This window comes from Siphateles boraxobius, unplaced genomic scaffold (genome assembly GCF_051911475.1).
Source record: "Siphateles boraxobius isolate OS27281-9 unplaced genomic scaffold, OSU_SipBor_1 61, whole genome shotgun sequence".
In the NCBI taxonomy this organism is placed as follows: domain Eukaryota; kingdom Metazoa; phylum Chordata; class Actinopteri; order Cypriniformes; family Leuciscidae; genus Siphateles; species Siphateles boraxobius.
The window spans coordinates 10045169-10065212 of NW_027509188.1; the positions used below are offsets into that span (position 1 = coordinate 10045169).

The 20044-nt window shown below is 41.3% G+C and overlaps 2 protein-coding genes across 2 annotated transcripts in view; both read right to left on the bottom strand.

Annotated features, from left to right (window-relative positions):
• LOC143718332 (uncharacterized) overlaps nt 1–20044 on the bottom strand; it is a 249635-nt gene that overhangs the window by 171239 nt on the left and 58352 nt on the right. The window lies entirely within an intron of this gene.
• LOC143718450 (uncharacterized) overlaps nt 14629–20044 on the bottom strand; it is a 32558-nt gene continuing 27142 nt past the window's right edge. Inside the window, exons 6-7 of the mRNA XM_077209508.1 lie at nt 14810–16148; nt 14629–14745 (exon numbers count right to left, since the gene is read on the bottom strand). Coding sequence (XP_077065623.1) covers nt 15118–16148 — 1031 coding nt within the window. The 3' untranslated portion in view covers nt 14629–14745; nt 14810–15117. The remainder of the gene's footprint in view (nt 14746–14809; nt 16149–20044) is intronic.

Consider the following 20044-nt stretch of genomic DNA (forward strand, 5'->3'; position numbering starts at 1 on the left):
GAATAAACTTAATCTTGAACCATGTTGTTTAGCAGCTTCCAAAATTCCACATTGACACCAGGTGGTCGAGGTGCAGCAAATGCGCAGAGGGCCTGGACACGAGTTTTGCCAGGTTTTTGTGGAACACTCGGCTTGAACTTCCAGATCATCATGTGCTGCCAAAGAACGTTCTTTGTGAAGAAACCATGACAATCTATGCAATGCAGGAAATTCTGTGCTTGACAATCCTTCCTTGGTTGCTTGCGAGGAACAAGATTTCCAACACCAGCATTTAATACATCCACATTGTCTGCAAAGTTGCCCCTGTTTCTCAAATATTCCATATGCATTTGTCTTTCTTTTGAGCCTTTTGGAAAGGACAGAGTCTGTGCAACCTCTGCTTTATGAGCACGCTCCAAATGCCTTTCCATTTTTACGAATCCCACCCTACAGTACAAACAGTATTGCTTTTTGTTGTACATTCTTGACCCATTCTCCTTTTTACAGACAGCAGGTATGGAAAGTGAATCATCAGCTACTTCTTCTTCTGTATGGAGTGGAGGGAAGAGGCACTGTCAGGAAGATCTTTCTCCAGATCAGGTGTTGTATTCTGTAATACAGATTCAGGGTCTCCCCCTCCACTCCGTTTTGTTGATTGACCACTACTTGCTTGTGTTGTAGGGTAGGATGCACGTCTTGAACTGCTTGAACATCGCCTTTTACTTTGAAGACACATCGTTCAGTTCTCATATGTCAGCATACTTCCCTAGGATTGGGAATCTAAGCATGCTCGCTTTCTGATTGACTGGTTGAATGACTTCGCTTGTGTCTGTACCTTCAGATAAATCCTCACTACTCCTGCTGTCTGAGGTGAGGTCAAAAAGCTCATCTGAAGCAAACTCAACCTTTCTGTTCATCTTCAGAAAAGTCAAAGTCAGCACACTGATTAAACATTACTTTTCTGTTACGTACAAGATGCTAAGTATGTACATCCATTTTCTACATTGTTGCTTACCTGTATGCTTTTGGTCCTCCTCAGCCTTGGAATAGAATCTCTGTCCTGGTGGGTGAGGCTTAGTTCGAAATCAGAAGTCAGACACCATGTCTAGAGTGATGAAAAGATATGTAATTAACATTTAAACCAAAGGACAAGGGAAAAATAGGTACTGAAAGCAGAACCAATAATGTCTGAGCTTATTGATACTATATTTCGGTACCCATTCCTGTACAAATACATGCAAATGCTAAAAGAAAATACCTGGCAGCTTTAATTAAACTGGTCATGATTTGTGCTTGAAGTCCGAGATTCATTAGAATCTGTGTAGTCCACCAGGGAAGGATTCATTCCAATTTTGTTCTTTGAAGGTAAGGGTTCTGGATCGTGTGAGAACTATAGAACATCAAAGAAAGACATAAGATATGAATGACAACACACATGCATAAATGTATACCCATGTACATCAAATGGTATTTCAGAAACATTGGAAACCCACATTTAATCTTCATATTTTTCAATAAAATAGACATGTGGCATACAAATGGTTTAAATATATAGCAAGGACAATACTATACTTCTAGAAGTGGAAATGACTAGGGCTGAACCTGAATATTCCATTGTTGGGTAAACATTCGATTTTCAAATTGATATTCAAATATTGGAGGGGGTTTTCTTCGCGCCCCTGACCTCCGCTCATAGCAGTGAACGTAACGCTCCAGTTCACATCAAAGGGAAAACAAAATTAAGTCCTCAACTGTGTTAATTGCTTAATTTCATTACAGATCAAAACAGTCATATAGCCTACATTTTAACATTAATCAATAGGCTAAACTGTAGGCTTCAATAATATAATGAACACATTTACATAATTATATTAGGCCGATTGTAGAGGAAGAGAACTTACTTGCTATAATAAAAGTTAAGAGTGGATTATTAAACCACCTCAGGTGGTTTGCTTACAATCTGGCGTCAGGGTGACGACTGCCCTATTTTGAGTAAGTGTTTCCTGTAACAAGTCATTGTCATGGAAACTAATGTGCAGCAGTGCCAATTCAACTAGCAGGTGGCAAAAGTCTGTATGTTTCAAAAGAGCAGTGCATAGTCTGTTGACATGTGAGGCTTACACATACATTCAAGATTTGTTTTTTCTTAAATCAGTAAAACTCTAATTTTACTAATGCAGACTCTTGCTTCTCTTTGAGCACACATTTCCATCTACTTTAAAAATTGTATGTCCTATGCTGACTATGAACTTTGTAGAGGAGTCTTGCATTGTGGTCATGCTGTGTGCCTTCTGGTTTTGGAAATTCAGAGTCCATAGGGTCTTAGGAACCCTTTCTGAGGAGGCCTTGTGTGTTAAAGACCTTCTGCATCAGGTCATGCCGTTTGTGAGTGTGCATTGCGTGGGGGCAGGCCGTACTGCCTAAATGTTGACTAACTGGTTTCGGAGGAAAAGGTTGTTGAAGCTGGTGTCTTCTCTTCCTCCATCACAGGTTCGTTGCAACTCCGAGGTAAGCTCGTCTGAGTCTGTGGTAGTAGCACAAAGACTTTTAGGTCTGCCCTGCTTGGTGTCTGGGGCAGCGTCTGGGGCAGTCTGCAATCAGACTCTAAGTCTGAGAATCCTATTATGTTGGCTTGTTTCAGCTGCTGGTAGTGCCACAGCGAAAGCCAGAAAGTGTCGCCACTCTGGGCTGTATGATCCCAAGCAGATAGAGTCTGTCTTGGTGTGTCACGCTGGTTGAAGACTGCAGGTGAAAATCAATGTCTCGTAGGTTGGCAGGGACGTCGTGGTCTCCTGCAAGCTCTGGTGGGAATGCAGGGATGTTTCTGACCATTCACTTGAGATCTTCATGATGTCACTACATGTGCAGTTTCAGGGTTTGTCCTCCTGTGGCTGCAGAGGCTCTCAGGAAACTGGCTGTTGAAGTGTTAAGCAGAGGGCTTTGGCTCCTCCCCCCCCTTTGTGCAGGGCTGGAGAAGCTTACGCTGCTGATGTGAAGTTCAGCAGGGTACATCTTTCTTGTGGGGTCCATGTGCAGTGGGACTGTTGGTTCGGTTCTTTTTGGACCACACTGAGTTTGTCGATAATGTTGCAGCATTGCTGAGTCAAAGTTCGAACTTCAGTTGCTGAATGCCAATGGCTTTAGCATCTTTCTCCTTAAGTTCAACCAGTTCTTTAAGTTCTTTAGGTAAAACAGTTCTTTTCATGTCTGTTGACAGGTGACAGCTGTCAGAGCCTCCTGAAGACTGGTGATCTCCGTCAGTTGCTCCACTCTGTCAGGGTTTTTGCATCTATCCCGTGCCTTCTCACGCTGAGGTTGGTTCTCTGTGGAACTCTGTGGCTCTAAGCATTAGTTCATTTACCTCCTGTTTTAGGCCTGCGGGGGCTAAAGAGAGGATAATGCTGGTCAGCTCTTGGTGGCTCAGGCTGGGTGTCAGACGTCCGCTTTCATTGTCGTCTACCTGTTCCTTTCTCTGCCGTGGCCTTTCGTTGCCTTCTTCGGGCTGAAGGATGTCCTTGACACTGCTCTGCCGGGTCTCCAGGGGGGTAAATGGTAAATGGACAGGGCTGGAGGTCTGAGGCCTTCGGGCACACTTGTGGGAACACGAAAGAGAAATGGCAAAGGCAAATGCAAGTTCCTACAGAGTTGGTAAGCTAACTGTGTGAATAGCTGATGTGGAGCAGTGTTTTTAGTGTTAAGATTCTGAATAAGATTTAGTGTTGGTGAGCAAACACAACAAAAAGGTTTCGAGTATCTTTGTTTACAGCTTTAAGCAGCGTCGACTGATGACTGGGCTTTTGCATGTCATCAAACTATTACTCAAAATACTGATGGTTCTTTTCACTTGTACTAAAAGAGTTACACATTAAAACCAAAATAAAACAATACAATGAAATCAGAAAGGAAAAGGAAGAAAGGAGTGTCTTACCTATTTAAGTTTAGCTAGGAGGTATAGCTAAACAGGTATCACTTCTGGGTGATGAATAATGGGAAGTTTTTCTAGTTCTATCTGGGGCCAACAGTGCGTTTAACATTAACCGTACTTCACATACTTAGCTTGGTGCTAAGGAGTGAGGAGGGGTAAAGCACAGACAGGAATTAGTATACTAATAACCTGTGTAGTTCATTACGGAAACAACAGTTGCTAGATCTACTGTAATCCTATAGAGAGAGGGAAGATGTTGATATTAAATATCTAAGAAAAGGTAAAAGTAAAGGTAGAATGTCCTTATAGCTCTAGAAAACTAAAAGGAAAGGGAAATAAACCAGTTGATTTAATTAAATTTTCAATTTAACTCGATATAGCTGAATATAAAAATTCAGGCTAAAACAAAAGTAAATAAATAAAATAAAATAGGGGTAGACTTAAGTCGAAATAACAGGAACACAAATAAAAACCAAAGTATATGGATTTCGACTGAAAGTGGAACCAAGAGGGAGAGGGTCGAGAGAGAGAGAGAGAGTGTTGAGATAGAGAGAGAGAGAGGAGTGGTTTAAACCAGTGATGGGTGCCTGTGAGACATGCTTTGCGAAGCTCTGGAACCAGTGTGAATCATTTGTCTCAAATCAGTGAATCGGAGCGTGTATCAAACTGCTAAAGTCACGTGATTTCAGTAAACGGGGCTTCATTACGTGTCATAGCTGTTTTCAAATTATTTTGAATAATTTTTGGTGTGGATGGCCCCTTGGAGAATTTCCACACCCACCTCCCACATTTCAGGTTGTGTGTGAGTGAAACCCTTTGGCCCAGTCTGATGCATGGGGCCCGGACACTTTCCTTTCATCCGGCCTCCATGGGATCGCTGCAGTCGACCTGGAAGGCAGAAAGAGAAGACAGTGACAGTTATTTATTAATTCTGTGTACTTTTAAATGATTTGAACTGAGACATGTGATACCATCGCAGTTTCCCTTTTACGGTTGTGGCCACACAGCTGTTGCATACAGCTTTTATTTCATATGGGCCATGCCATCGGGGTGTGAATGCACCTTGCTTCACAAAAACCAGTATCATTACCATGTCTCCTCCTGAGAATTTTACCTCAGAGTTTGGGTAGAATTGTGCATCATTTATTAAGTCTGTTGTTTCAGAGCAGCATGTGCATGTAGCACTTCCAGTCTCGCTCGTAATTGCTTTAACACAGACTGTTGAATTGCAATCACGAGAGGCCCCAGGTCTGCTGGGGTAATTTCTGGGTCAATGGGCAGCTTCATGACTCTTCCAGTCATGAGTTCAAATGGACTGATACCTGATGCCAATGTTAGAACCATGGGTAGTGCATCAATCCATTGGTTTTTGTGTTGTGCTACCTGTTTTGAGATGCTTTCTTTTATGGTGCGATTAACGCGTTCCACTATCCCGGAGCTCTGCGGCCTGTACGAAGTTGAAATCTTTGTTTGATGTTTAGCATCTGGCATATGCGTTTCATTATCTGACCTGTGAAGTGTGTGCCCTGGTCGGATTCAATTTGGATTGGTGCCCCCCAGAGTGGGAGGATTTGGTTCGCTATCACACGTGCCACTGTGTTTGCATTGTTATTGAGAGTAGGAATCGCTTCAACCCATTTGGAAAATTTGTCAATTATCACAAGGCAATAACGATATCCCCCTTTGGCACTGGGTAGTGGGCCTATAAAATCCAATTGGAGCAACTCCCAAGGTCCTTTGGGTGGCTCTGGTCTACACAGTTTTGTACGGCCAGGCCTACCTTGATTAATGGTAGCACATACGATGCATGTGTCACACCATCTTTGAATGTCTGATGCCATTTGTGGCCATCAAAAGTTCTTTTGTATCAGCTGTTGTGTTTTGGGAGCTGATACGTGTGCATAATCGTGGTACAACTTTATCACTGGTTTCTGCAGGGCTTCTGGAACGATGTATTTATCGTCTCTTAAAATCATGCCTTCAGTGACCTTGACTAATTGGTCCTGTTGCAGGTGCGGTGTCAGCTCTCCATCAGAACTCCACAGTTCTTGTTGGTACTGTTTCAAGTCAATAGGAACAGTCTGAATCGCACTCACAGCAGGAACAATCAATCTGTCAGGCTTCCATTCATCCTCCTTTTGTGCTGCTAATTTAGCTAATTGATCTGCAATGTTGTTGTTTTGTTCGTTTTCATTTGGATTTTTGCTAATGTGCGCGCGCACTTTGACGACAGAGAGTGTGGAATCACGTTTTTAATCTCTTGCCAAATCGAAATTATGATGTCACAACATGACATCATGACTTTGCGTAAACATACACGCCACTTTCAAGTCAAGTGGCGTGTTATCTATACGCATTTTGAGCTATCCGCGTGTATGTCCACGCCGAAATCCTTTGCGTGTATGTCTACGCCATTAAATGTCCGAGTGATTCCGCGTGTATGTGTACGCCGTTAAATGTCCGAGCGAAACGAAGCAAAATCTATATCTACATCTGTGGAGCGATCTTTTTTTTCCTAGGGTGGTAGGAGAACACTCATAAATGGTATTAACCCCAGTGAAGGGTAGGTTTAGGGACGGGGTTGGGGTAGGTCATATATCTATATATACATAATCCAGTAATATAACGTTAAGTCAAAGGCGTTGATAAACACGCTGAAAAGCGATTATGCGTGTTGATAGCACGCCAAAAATGGAAATACGAATTGGCGTGTCATACATACGCCATTTCATGAGATAAGTCTGGATGTCAAAATGTTTTATCGCCGTTCCGGCAGATGTGAGGAATTTTCTCAACTGCCACTGTGCCATAAAATCATGGACTGCACCAAAAGCGTATCGACTATCAGTGTATACACACAGCGGCTCGGGATGTGATCTGATTGCTTCGACTAATGCAATAAGTTCAGCTTCTTGCGCAGATGTGTTTGCAGATAGTTTGATTAGCAATTGGTTTGGGCCTGAATTGGGAGAGTGAGAAGTCCACACCGCACATCCTGTGTGGAATTTGCCATCATGCCAGTATCGGGAACCATCAATACACCAGGGTCTGATTTGGAAGTTCTTGATCATGAACTGGGCTCTGTGCTTCCTGTTTGGTTTGGCATGTGTGTGGGTGGCCCTCTACATCTCCCAATAAATGAGGTAATATTCGGTCTTTAACAGTTGTGATGTCACGTGCCTATATGTCTGCTAGCCATCTTGCTAACCTTTGCGATGACACACCTTTTATTCGGCCTTGCAACAGTATTTGTACTGGCGTGTGCACTGTATGCACAAGGATAGGTTGAAAACCTACAATCGGTTCGGTTGTTGTCAACATTCAGTGAACCGCAAGCACGTGCTGAGTGCATGGGTCAAATCCCTGTTCGACCGTGGATTTTTTTTTGGCGGTAATAGGCGATCGGACGCAATTTTTCCCCATGATCTTGAGCTAAAACGCCACTTAGTGTGTTTTAATTCGCGTCCACTTGTAAGTGGAAGGATTTTTTGGGATTCAGGAGATTTCTGTGGTGGCCAGAAGGTAATGTAAACAGCAGTCTGGAGGAATACAGAATAGTGGTTCATCTATTTGGGGCTACATCATCACCAAGTTGCTCGAGTTTTGCATTGAGGAAATGTGCAATGGATCAAAAGGATCTATTCGACCCCCTAGACAATGGATGTCGTTTTCAATAATTTCTGTGGATGACTGCCTTGTTTCCGTATCTTCCGAATCAGATGCTGTTCAGCTGTACAAGGATCTTACTAGTATGTGTGCTAAAGGCGGATTTTGTTTAACAAAATGGACGAGCAACAGCCGTGCTGTATTGGGTGTAGTACCTAAGAAGGACAGAGAGAAAAAGTGTTGATTGTGACACTTTGCCAGTTGAAAGAGCATTAGGAGTGCAATGGTGTGCTGAATCAGATGCCTTTCAATTCACAGTGGTAGTCAAGGATAGACCTCTTACCAGGAGAGGAATTCTTTCAGTGGTTAGTTCCATCTATGATCCTCTGGGGTTCTTGTCACCTGTGATTCTGTCTGCCAAGAGGATACTGCAAGATCTATTTAGGGAGAGAATTGGATGGGACAATGATATTCCATCAGTGTATGTTCAACGTTGGATGAACTGGCCGGATGATCTGCATCACTTGGAGAGTTTTGAGGTCAGAAGATGTTTGAAGCCTGATGGGTTTGGAGATGTAATTTCTGCTCAAATGCATAATTTTTCCGATGCTAGCTAGCAAGGATATGGTGTGGTATCCTATTTGCTGCTCCATAATGACGATCAACAGGCATATTCTACTCTCTTAGTGAGCAAGGCAAGAGTTACACCATTAAGATCCATTACAATCCCTTGCCTGGAACTTAAAGCTGCCACTCTTGCAAGCCGTATTGACAAAATCTGGATGAAAGAACTCAAGATGCCCTTTCAGAACTCTGTTTTTTGGACTGACAGTACTTCAGTACTCAAATACCTTCAAAATAGCACCTCAAGATTTAAGTGCTTTGTGGCTAATAGAGTGTCTGAAATCCTGAAGGTTTCCGATGTAGAACAACGGAGGTATGTGAATTCGTCAAGCAATCCAGCAGATCTGGCGTCTAGAGGAGTGAAGGCGGATTCACTTTTGAAGAATGAGACGTGGATTTCTGGTCCCGCATTTCTCGTTCGATCACAAAAGGAGTGGCCAATGGACCTCACCTATAGGCTCTGATATAGATCCATATCAACAAGAGATAATTATTAATTAGGAGATGCAGAAGTTTGAACCTAGTAAGGACTTACTTTCGTTTGAAAAATTGGAAAGGGCCGAAATGGAAATCATCCGACTTTCTCAAAGAAAGAGATTCCCGGAGGAACTAAATAGTCTACGAAACTGTGGAGTAGTCAAGCCATAAGAATATTTCTGTCAAAATGTGTAGTGTGTAAAATTAATACAAAGAGACATAACTACTTGTATAGGTAGTTTATTTAAATTTAAACATATTTAACAACGCACTACCTACACAAAAACAAGTAAACCAACTAATGGCAAAGACCGCAGACCTCACTCTCGCTCGCTCGCTCATTTGGTCGCACATTTTCGAGATGTTACACTGTAAATCCTTTTCAGATGGAGGATTTGTTTTCCCAAATCTTCAGATAGATCCTTGGAATATTTAGTTATCAAATGTCTACAAGATGACTTAAGATCCTCCTCACTCAACTGCTGGAACTTGAGTATTATCTTGAAATCATTGCAGATGTCTCTGATTGACTGAAATCTGGAAGTCAGCTGTGCAATGATAGTGTCCATTACAATATAATACACAGAATTCCTAAATGTTACATCAGGAGTAACCTGTGCATCTGACCTTTCTTCAATGCGCTGGCGCTTTCTTTGAACTCAGGTGGGATACCAATTGCATCCGCTATATTTTGAGCTTCAGCAAGGGTTAAGTCCCACTTATTTCTCAAAGAAATTATTTCCTGCTGTAAAGCTTCAATGTTTGCTGCTTCCTGATCCAAAGATAGGCTGCCACTCTGCAAAAGCAAATTCCTATCTTCGATATGTTGTAGTATTTTTAACCAGAAAGTGCAGATGACTACTGCAGTAAATGACCTGAAATAGTCTCTCAGTCCTCGCGCATCTGATAATGCCTCATTGGATAATTTACATGACGATATTAGGCAATCGATTGCTTCAATCACACTGGGGAGGTGGTGAGCAATAGGTCTTACCGCGTCAATTCGGGCACTCCATCGTGTGTCACTCAGTCGGTGGAGTGAACATCCCGTCTTTTCCTTTAACACGGACCACCGGTCTGGACTCGCGCTAAAAAGTGTGTAAAGGCGATCGACACATCCGAAATAAGTTGATATTTCCTTACATGACTGGACAGCATGTACACCTACTAGATTCAGTGTATGCGATGCGCAGGGGGAAAATGTGGCCAAAGGATTTACTTTGATAATTTGGGCTTGAACACCCTTAACTTTTCCCGACATATTACTTCCGTTATCATACCCTTGTCCACGGCAATCAGTGAGGTCGATTTCATGCCTTTGGAGAGACTCCTCTATCATGCTGGCGATTTCTTTTCCTGTCTTTTTTGCAAAATCCACAAACTCAATAAAACGTTCGTTTATTGTCCATCCTTTGCCATGTGCATTATCGTTACACACGTATCTCAGAAGCAGAACATTCTGCTCAACATTTGATATATCTGGGGTTGCATCACAAATTATTGAGAAATATATTGACTGGAGTCTTTCCCCGAGAATGTTGTTGAGAACGTGATTTCCACACAGTTCAATGAATTCATTCTGCGAGCGTCCTGAAAGATAGTGCGCTGGTAGCCATTCCCCTCTCTGTCTATATTCTTTGACTTTTTCAAGATGCTCTCGCATGACAGAATCATATTTTGCAATCAGCTCGAGTAACCCTAAAAAATTTCCATTATGAACATCAAGCTCACTGGTGTCCCCTCTGAAAGCTAAATTTCTAGATGCCAAAAAGAGCGTTACATCTAATAATCTCTCCAACAAAGCCCTGTTTTTTTCCACTTGCGTTTGGAACTCCTTTTGAAACTGGCCATCAACTCCTGTGCCATGCATCAGGGAATGTTGTAGATTTCGCCACTTCCAGTAGCAGTGTTTATGTGGGCTGCTTTTTTCATGCTCTGGTAATTTACTGTAGAGTTTTTGCCACTTCGTTGTAGACGCCCTAAACCCCTCTCGGCTATTAAGAGCGCTTGTAGACTTCTTTTCAAATTCGTCAGAAAAGAGAACACATGGAACACAGTACAATGACTTGTTACATTCGCTAATAAACAGCCAGTCTCTTTTCACTTTCTCACGTCCATTTGCTGCTTTAGAGTATGACAAATACGCTGGGAAAGGCCTGCCTTCAGAATCTTTTACTGACATACCTTGTAACAAAGTAATGCTGTCAACACCTGCCAGTGCTCTAACAATGTTGTCTCTCTCTACATTAAGTCTTTCGGGCCATTTTCCTGGATCGGTGTAGCTCCCGGGATCGGTGCCGCTCTCACAGGTTTCCCCTTCATGTCCAGCCTGTGTTCTTGGTTCTGAATCCATAGAAGTAGACGCAACATCCTTATCCGTACTCCCCACAGTTGTTGCCGTGGGTTCAAATCCTGGTGTCGGGTTAAATACAGATAGAAGTTAAGTGTTTATAGAAACATTTACTCTAAGTAAAAGTAATAATCTTAATAGTTACTTGAGTAAAAGTAAAAAAGTATCCAATGAAAAAACTACTCAAGTAGCTAGTTACTTCAGATCATATAGGCCTAAATATTTTTTTCATGAATACATTAATTTAAATGACTATTATTATCATAATTAGATAGGCTGTCTTTGCAACAAAAACAGAAGAGACATGCATTATTTCTGCCACCTGTAGCCCAAAAAGCATTGCCTGTCCTTTGGTTTGTATAATAGTAACTTATACAACTACATTTGGATTATGAGACAATGTCGATAAAAAGGATCTTCAGAGTTTTACATTCAAAGGCATGTAATTGACACAGAGAAGAAATAGTTAAAACTCTTCACATGTGCTGACGCTCATGACCGCTACTGAACATCTGAACACAAAGAATGATCAAATGCACATAGACGGATCTACTTCTGTCTGTTCTCTATAATATAATCAAATGTATATTTCTGCAAGGATGTTTAAACTGGTTAACTGTGTCTAAGGCAGGCGAAGGCGTTCGTTTCCGAAACGAGTTTGCACGCCACTGCGCAATACACACAAACTACCGCGTGATGGCAGGTTCATAAACTGTGAACAGTGGTAGCTTATTTAATGTATAAATTAATATGTCCAAAAAAACAATGATGTCAAACTTTGTAGTAGTGCTATCGTGGCGTAATACTCAGTTTGGTTGTAAAATGTATTACCTGAATGGAATGAAATCGATTGTATCGTCCTGTGGAATCATTAATTCACATACAGCTTGTTCAATTAATAAAGATCTTCATCGCTGACGCTGGCAAAAAATGTGATGCATTTGAAGATTTGCTCTCACTTGACTGTACTGTCTGTTGGTCCACAGCCAATTTATCCAACGCATGTTCTCAAATCTTCCTGTTAGACGACTTCGAGTCGAGTGTGAATTGAAAGCGCTTCAGACGATTCAGTGCGTGCAGGAAACTGAACAGATCATTCAAACTGATTCGCGAACCGATTTAGACAGATCTGCCAACTTGTTTGATGACGTCTTTGAACAGAATCGACTCAAAAGAGTGATTCATTTGTGAATTGAGAGTCGCTCATGCCCAGAAAAAAAAAATACAGCTCGCTTGGAATAAACGCATTTAACAACATGTATTGCATTAAAATAAAGTAACGAGAGGAATGTCACCCAACGTAACGAAGTAAAAGGTTTTTTATTTATTAGAAATGTACTTGAGTTAAAGTAAAAGTACCCACATTAAAATGTACTCTTAAAAGTAAAATTTTTCCCCAAAAAATACTCAAGTAAATGTAACGAAGTAATGTTAAATGTACTTTGTTACTACCCACCTCTGGTTAAATGCAGAACATCTTCGCAATTGGTGGTGGCTCTGTCGCTAATAGCCTCCTGGCTATCGTTAGCCTGACTGGGAGCACTGACAGGTTTCTGAGCTGACTGAAAAAAGTTGGTCAGTGGAATTTTGTTTGGGTCTAAAGCCCTTGCCAGCTCCCTCTTCTTCTTCTCCTTTCTCTTCTGGCACCCGGATTTATTAGCTGGCCCTGGCATACCAACTAAATGTACTACAATATTAAGTTAATTATTTTGTTCTCGTCATTTTTCTGCTGACCGCAAACTGGCGCGAAGCACTGGCGGTTTTGACGTTACGTTAAAAAAAAAAATTGCCTACTCAGACCATTTTCAGGAGAGGGGTGTTTCATTATGACACTGGCTACATTTTACTCAAGCAGCATTAAATAAAATGCATTTTCAACAATTAATGGTGCTTTTTTGGTCCAACATAAAATATGGTAACCTGATATTTAGGATGAACATAATTATTGCTGGACTGCATGGGCCCCCCCTAGCGGCTGGGCCCCAGAAAACGTTCCCCTTGATACCCCCTTATGGATGGCCCTGGTCATAGCTAGTCATTATGTTCATGTTTATGTAAAACAAATAGTATGTTTCTTAACGTAAATAAGAATAAATAACTAAGTCGCTCCCAAAAATGAACAATTGAGTATTACTCACCACGTCCCAAAACGATTTACAGTAAATTAATTTGATGAAACTTGATACATCTTGTTGAGTTGATGTGGGCGTTGACTAGTGGTGGAACGGATCACAAAAATCTCGATCATTTAAATTTTTTGAGCCACAGATTGCATAATTTTTCGAAACGGCAAAAAAAGAAATAATAATAATAAAAATATAAATATCTATGGATGGGGGGGGGGGGTAACTTTGCTTTTCACTTATTACTTAAACCTCACTTGAAGTTCCTCGATACTACATTATCAGTTAGGCTAGTAGATTTTTAAAGTTCAAACATTATTAAAAACAAGTGAACAGTCAGTAATAAAATAAGATCAAATACACAAATTACAAGCAGAGATTAATACTAAACAATTTTACAAGGTATAACAGTAGTATTTAGGTACAGAAATTAATAATTAAGCCTAAATGTAAAATGACTTTGTAAAAATTAAATATAGTTTTATCTTTGTTAAAGCTGTATTTTGTCATTTTATTAACATTAATGACACAGACAACAGTAGGAATATTAGGTGTCTCCTGTCACTTTAAGGCCGACTGCACGGACGGAAAAAAACGGACAAACATCCAGTTTCTATCTCAACTGTTCACTGATGACATAAACGAGAGAATACCGAGACGGGTATTTTGACACAATTTTGAGGTTGTGTCCGTCCAAGGGGAAGGAAACGTGAAAGAGGAATCAATTAGTTGTTTGTGTGCTGAAACAGCCTCTCTCTTTTGACAATTGGCAAGACAAAACGCATCCAATTTAAGAACTTTCACTCTGATGGTTAAATTTAGAAGTTAATCTGCAAATCACATGCGTGGCGAACCGTGGGGCCTGGTCCGTACGGATCACGGATCAACTGCGATCCTTCCACCCCTAGCGTTGACTCTGTTTGCATGGATCGCCTCAGATCAATACCATAACAACAACATGCGTGTTCACATTAGCAGTAATGATCTAACACAAGAACGACTGGACATCTCTTTTATGCAGATTACATAAACCGAGAATATTTGTTAATTTTGTTTTAAATAATTTAAAAGTAGACACTTACATTTTTCTATAGATATCATGTTAATGTCTTTGTAACGAGTATTCGCTGAGTTTTGTTTAGTTTTTGTGAAGCGCTCCAGAAAAAAGTTCACAGAGACAAAGAAAGTTTGTTTTCTTTATTTTATAAATGCAAGTCAAGTCACCATATTTATATAGCGCTTTTAACAATATAGATTGTTTCAAAGCAGCTTTACAGTGATAATAGGAAATTAAAGTAACAGATTCTTTTGGCATTACAGCAGCTGTAGAATAAAGTTATTGTCTAGCTAAAGTTAGATTTGATTGATTCACTTCCGTCGCATCGATCATTAAATATTAACTTAGGGGCCGCTCACACGACACCGTTCTAACAGAAAACCCTTTATGCGATCCGGCCGCGAATTTGCACAAAACAGTTCCTGGTGGCTCGAGAACGCAAACCATGGAACAAGGCACAAGCCTTGAAAAATGTATAATACAGAGGTTATCGCTTCCGCAAAGCCACGTGAATCGGAATTATCCCGACAACGTTTTATCTGTACAGAGGTAAAGGGAACGGAAGGAGGCCTTCACAGTGGTGAGACTAGTGGACACTTCAGGACTGCGTTGTCGTCGTGTCCAGGCGCAGGTCCTTCAGATCCGGATACGGCCTGGATCCGATGGACTAGGGTAAACCTCTAATATTAGAATAGAGACTAATAATAGCATAGATGTCATCCTTCTTATGATGTAACAAGGACATCAGGGAAGTGTTCCCGGCTGACCTAATCTATGCAGCCTAACATTGAATTATAGAGGTCTGTAATGTGTTATGTGTATGCTAGGTCAAAGAAATTTGTTTTTAGTCTGGATTTGAACTGGCAGAATGTCTCTGCTTCCCGGACAATGAACCCAGCAGAATGCTCTGGCGTGTTAGTCAATCCCAGAGGGTTTAGGTGTCATTTTTGGTGTCTGTTTAGAAACATTTCACACTTCATGAGTGAATTCTCAAGTGGCAATTAAGGGTTACTTTATGTTTGAAACGCTTTCCACACTGATCACATGTGAAAGGTCTCTCTCCATTGTGAGTTCTAATGTGGACTTTAAGGTTTCCTTTATCAGTGAAGCACTTTGCACAGAATTTGCAGGGAAAAGGCTTCTCTCCAGTGTGAATTCTCATGTGGCCTTTAAGATGTCCCTTTTGAGTGAAACTCTTTCCACACTGTTGGCAGGTGAACGCCTTTTCTCCATTGTGAATTCTCATGTGTTTTTTAAGGTTTCCTTTATCAGTGAAGCTCTTTCCACACAATTTGCAGGGAAAAGGCTTCTCCCCAGTGTGAATTCTCATGTGGCTTTTAAGATGTTCTTTTTGAGTGAAACTCTTTCCACACTGTTGGCAGGTGAACGCCTTTTCTCCGGTGTGAATCCTCATGTGTTTTGTAACATTTCCTTTATCAGTGAAGCCCTTTCCACACAATTTGCAGGTAAAAGGCTTCTCTCCAGTGTGAATATTCATGTGGGATTTAAGGTGTCCTTTTTCAGCAAATCTCTTTCCACACTGTTGGCAGGTGTGAGGCTTCTCTCCAGTGTGAATTCTCATGTGGCCTTTAAGATGTCCCTTTTCAGTAAAGCTCTTTCCACACTGTTGGCAGATATAAGGCTTCTCTCCAGTGTGAATTCTCATGTGTCCTTTAAGGTGATATCTATCATTGAAGCTCTTTCCACACTGTTGGCAGCTGTAAGGCTTCTCTCCAGTGTGAATGTTTACATGCCTGTTAAGGCTGTTTTTTTTGGTGAAACTCTTTCCACACTGATTACATTTATATCGCTTTGCTCCAGTATTCATTTTCATGTGGACTTTAAGGTGTCGTTTTTCAGGGAAACTCGTTTTTTGTGAGGAAATCTTTTCAGTCTGTGAGCAACTAAAAAAGTTTTCTCCATTTATGAAATCATGATGTTTCCCATACTGATCTTCCTCTTCCATTTCATTTAGTTCTTGACTCTCCACTTTCAGTGTCATCAGATCTAAATGAGACAAAATATAAGTTAACCCCAGTTTAATGGCACAACAACAACAACACACATCAATACATTTACACATTTAAGGCATCAAAACCAAAAGCATGTATGCAAGATCCTATACCCACTAAGCTACTGAAAGAGGTGGTTCAGAAAATTCTCTCAATAATCGTAACCCTTTTCTTACTTTAGGATACGTTTCAGACTCTGTTTTTCTCCATCATGTTTGAATTCTATGTGTTCAGGACACTGCCAAAGATATTATGGAAGTGGTTTGGAATCTGAGTAATGCACTGGTAAAACATTTAAGTCACTGTTCTAACCATGTGCTTATCTACAAGGAGAAAAGAAGGGTGGACCACACTGTCTCAATTCCTGATCTTTCTCTTCCATTTAATTTAGTTCTTGACTCTAAAGAGACAAATACAAGTTTCGTACAAGGACAAATACCTCTCTTTGTTCCTCATCCCCGCATAGAAACCTCTTATAAGAAGCATAACCCCACTGACAAAAACGATCACCACCTGGCCAGAGGATGCTCTTCCTCAGCTAAAAGATTGTTTCACACACACTGATTGGAGTGTCTTTGAACATTAGGACCTGGTGATATACACAGAGGCTGTACTATTGTTCATCAAGTACTGTACAGGGAATGTTATGGTGGATAAACGCATCCGAGTATTCCTAAATCAGAAGCCCTGGATGACCAGTCAAGTAAAGTCACTACTCAAATCGCAATACCGCCTTCAGTTCAGGAAACAAAGAACTATACACCGCTGCCAGAGCTGACCTAAAGAGAGGTATATCAGGAAAGCCAAGGCCTACTACAGGAGAAAAATAAAAATCCACCTCTCCAATAACAATCCTCGGCAAGTATGGCAGGGTATCCAGAAGATCACCAACTTCAGGGGACAGATCAGTGCAGCTGTGGACTCAAGCATCGGACTGGCGGAAGAGCCGAATAGCTTCTTCACAAGCTTTGAGACCCCACCTCAACAGTCTGCAGTCACACCACCTCAGCCCCAACCAGGTCCCAGATCCCAACCACTGACTGTGTTGGTACAGGATGTGAAAAATATGCTCAGTAGGATGAACCCCAGGAAACCAGCAGGTCCCGACGGCGTTCTTGGGAAAGTACTTAGGGCCTGTGCTGACCAGCTTTCACAGGTCTTCACTAACATCATTAACCTCTCCCTGACACAGGCTACTATCCCAGCCTATCTGAAGTCGGCCACCATCATTCCTGTGTCACATCAAAGACTGCCTTCCTCCCTCCTTCTACCCCCACCAATTCGCTTACAGAGCAAATAGATCGACTGAGGATGCCATAGCCATAAACCTACACACCGCGCTGAGCCATCTGGAGCACAGAGAAAGCTATGTCAGGATGCTCGTCATTGACTATAGCTCAGCCTTAAACGATTATTCCAGACATCCTGGTCAGTAAACTGTCTGACCTGGGACTAGTGGTGGGGGAAAAAATCGATTCTGTTCAGTATCGCGATATTTTGCGCACGCAATTATATTGATACAGGAACGCAAAGTATTGCGATATTTAATTATAAAATTATCTGTTTTACTTTCTGGTTTTCTCAGAGTTTACTCTGATCATTTACATTTGCGTATTACATCCACAAGGTGACGCTTGTTGCGGTGCTTTGCTGTCGTACATTCAACAGCAATTAAAATGAAAATGGCTTCAATATTACGGTTGTACACGACACTCCGTCTTCTTTCAAATCGAAAGTGTGGGTAAAATTCGGTTTTATGATTATTCTCAGGTTCATGTTACTCTATTATGTCTGCTTTATGTTACTCTATTGTATTTAAATAATTTTAAGTTATGTGCTGGGAACTATTTTTCACTGCTTGAGAACATTTGTTGAAATCGCCCCCTAAACACTCATTCACTAAGTTAGGCCTATTCCCTAAGTTTGTCCACTAATTCTGTTCACTCACTTGAAGGAGTGAATGAAAACGAGTAAGCGTATTTGGACAGGCGTTGAGCGTACACTAGCCTACATTCATTAATGCTGTGCAATGTGGGACAGAGACGCGATCTGACACGCGTCCCATTTTCTTGTTCATTTCAAGTTCATTTAAGACTTTATTTAAATCATTTAAGATTGCTCTTATGAGAACACTCGACAAAACAGACATTTTGGCATGATTTGTGTGTTATGGTTTGTTCAAGTCTGAAAGAGAACTCGATACTGACGCGCGTCTTTTCTGTGGGTCGTGTGTGTGTGTGTAATACAGGCAGGATTTAATAATACTAAGGTATTAAGGATACTGCGTAATTGCGTTAAACATTTTTAGCGCTTTAAACTTTTTTTGTTTGTTTTTGTTGCGGTGCCACGGTGGGGAAGTGATGAAACCAGTGTTGGGACTGAACAACGTGTAACACCGGTAACACAGACTATTGTAGCAAGCCTAGAGCTTACCATTCATGTGAGAGGTCTCCTATTCAGAGAATAATTATGTCCTGTCCTGTAATAAGGTCCTGTGTCCTGAATGTTCAAGAACAAGTTTTCAATTTTTTGCTCTACCCTCCTAAGTTTTTGCACTTCAGTTAATGTGTAGAAGATAATGTTTACAGAATTAAATGTGACATTTAAAGTGAGTTGAGCGGTGTTATTTTCCTAATTTTTTGTAATGTCTTTGGATTATATGGGGGACATGAATCGCAATATCGCAGAATTGAATCGCAATACTTGCTTTATTGCAATATATTGAGAATCGCAATAATATTGAATTATGGCCCAAATATCGCAATACTATCGAATCGTCACATTTTTGCCAATTCCCACCCCTACCTGGGACTCCACCGACTCACTTGCTCCTGGATCAAATACTTTCTCACTAGCAGACCCCAGTTAGTAAAAATTCGACCCCACTTTTCCTCCATTTGAACATTGAGCACGGGCTCCCCACAAGGGTGTGGGCTGAGCCCACTGCTCTACACTGCCGACTGCAGACCTGTCCACACCACCAACAACACACTGAAGTTTGCTGACGACACAACTGGGGTGGGGTTGATCTCTGAGGGAGACAAGTCAGCCTATTGAGAAGAGGTCTTGGAATTGTCCAAGTGGTGCTTTGCTAACAGCCTAGCTCTGAACACAACATAGACCAAGGAGATCATTCTGGACTTCAGAAAGCACAGGGCAGACCTGAGTCCCCTCTACATCAAAGGAGACTGCGTGGAGAGGGTCCACACCTTCACCTTTCTGGGCACAATGATCTCTGCTGACCTCTTGTGGAACGCAAACACCACAGCTGTCATCCAAAAGGCACAGCAACAAGGCACAGGAAGATCAACGTCAGAAGGAACTGCTAGTGACCTTCTACCGCTCCACCGTTGAGAGCATCCTGACGTACTGCATTACAGTGTGGTTCTCCCACTGCACTGAGGCAGAAACGAAAGAAACTCCAGAGAGTGGTCAATACTGTACAGTGGTCAAATTTCTGCATTTCTATCCTGACAGAGAATTAAGACATTAACAGATAGTTAAGTCAAGTTGATTTAAATAGCGCTTTATACAATACATATAGCTTTAAAGCAGCTTTACAGTGATGAACAAGAAATTGATTCAATGATGCTAACAGAATTCAATTATTTTGTAAAGCAGTTCTAAAAAGAGAATAGTGTCATTTTTTCCAGCTGACGTCAGTTCAGGGTTATTTGAGTCCTTTGTTTTCAGTTCTCATTGAATATGCAGCGTGTTTTACAGCTTTAGCCCAGGAAGGGCTTTCATTGATGGAATATTTGCTGTGTTTCTGTCAACTCACCCAACACACCGCCTATGATGACAGGACTTTAAAATCATTGTTTTGGACTGGAGCGAACTATTACCACCCAAAAGACCTTCCGGACATGCCAGGATTAACATGGATGGAGG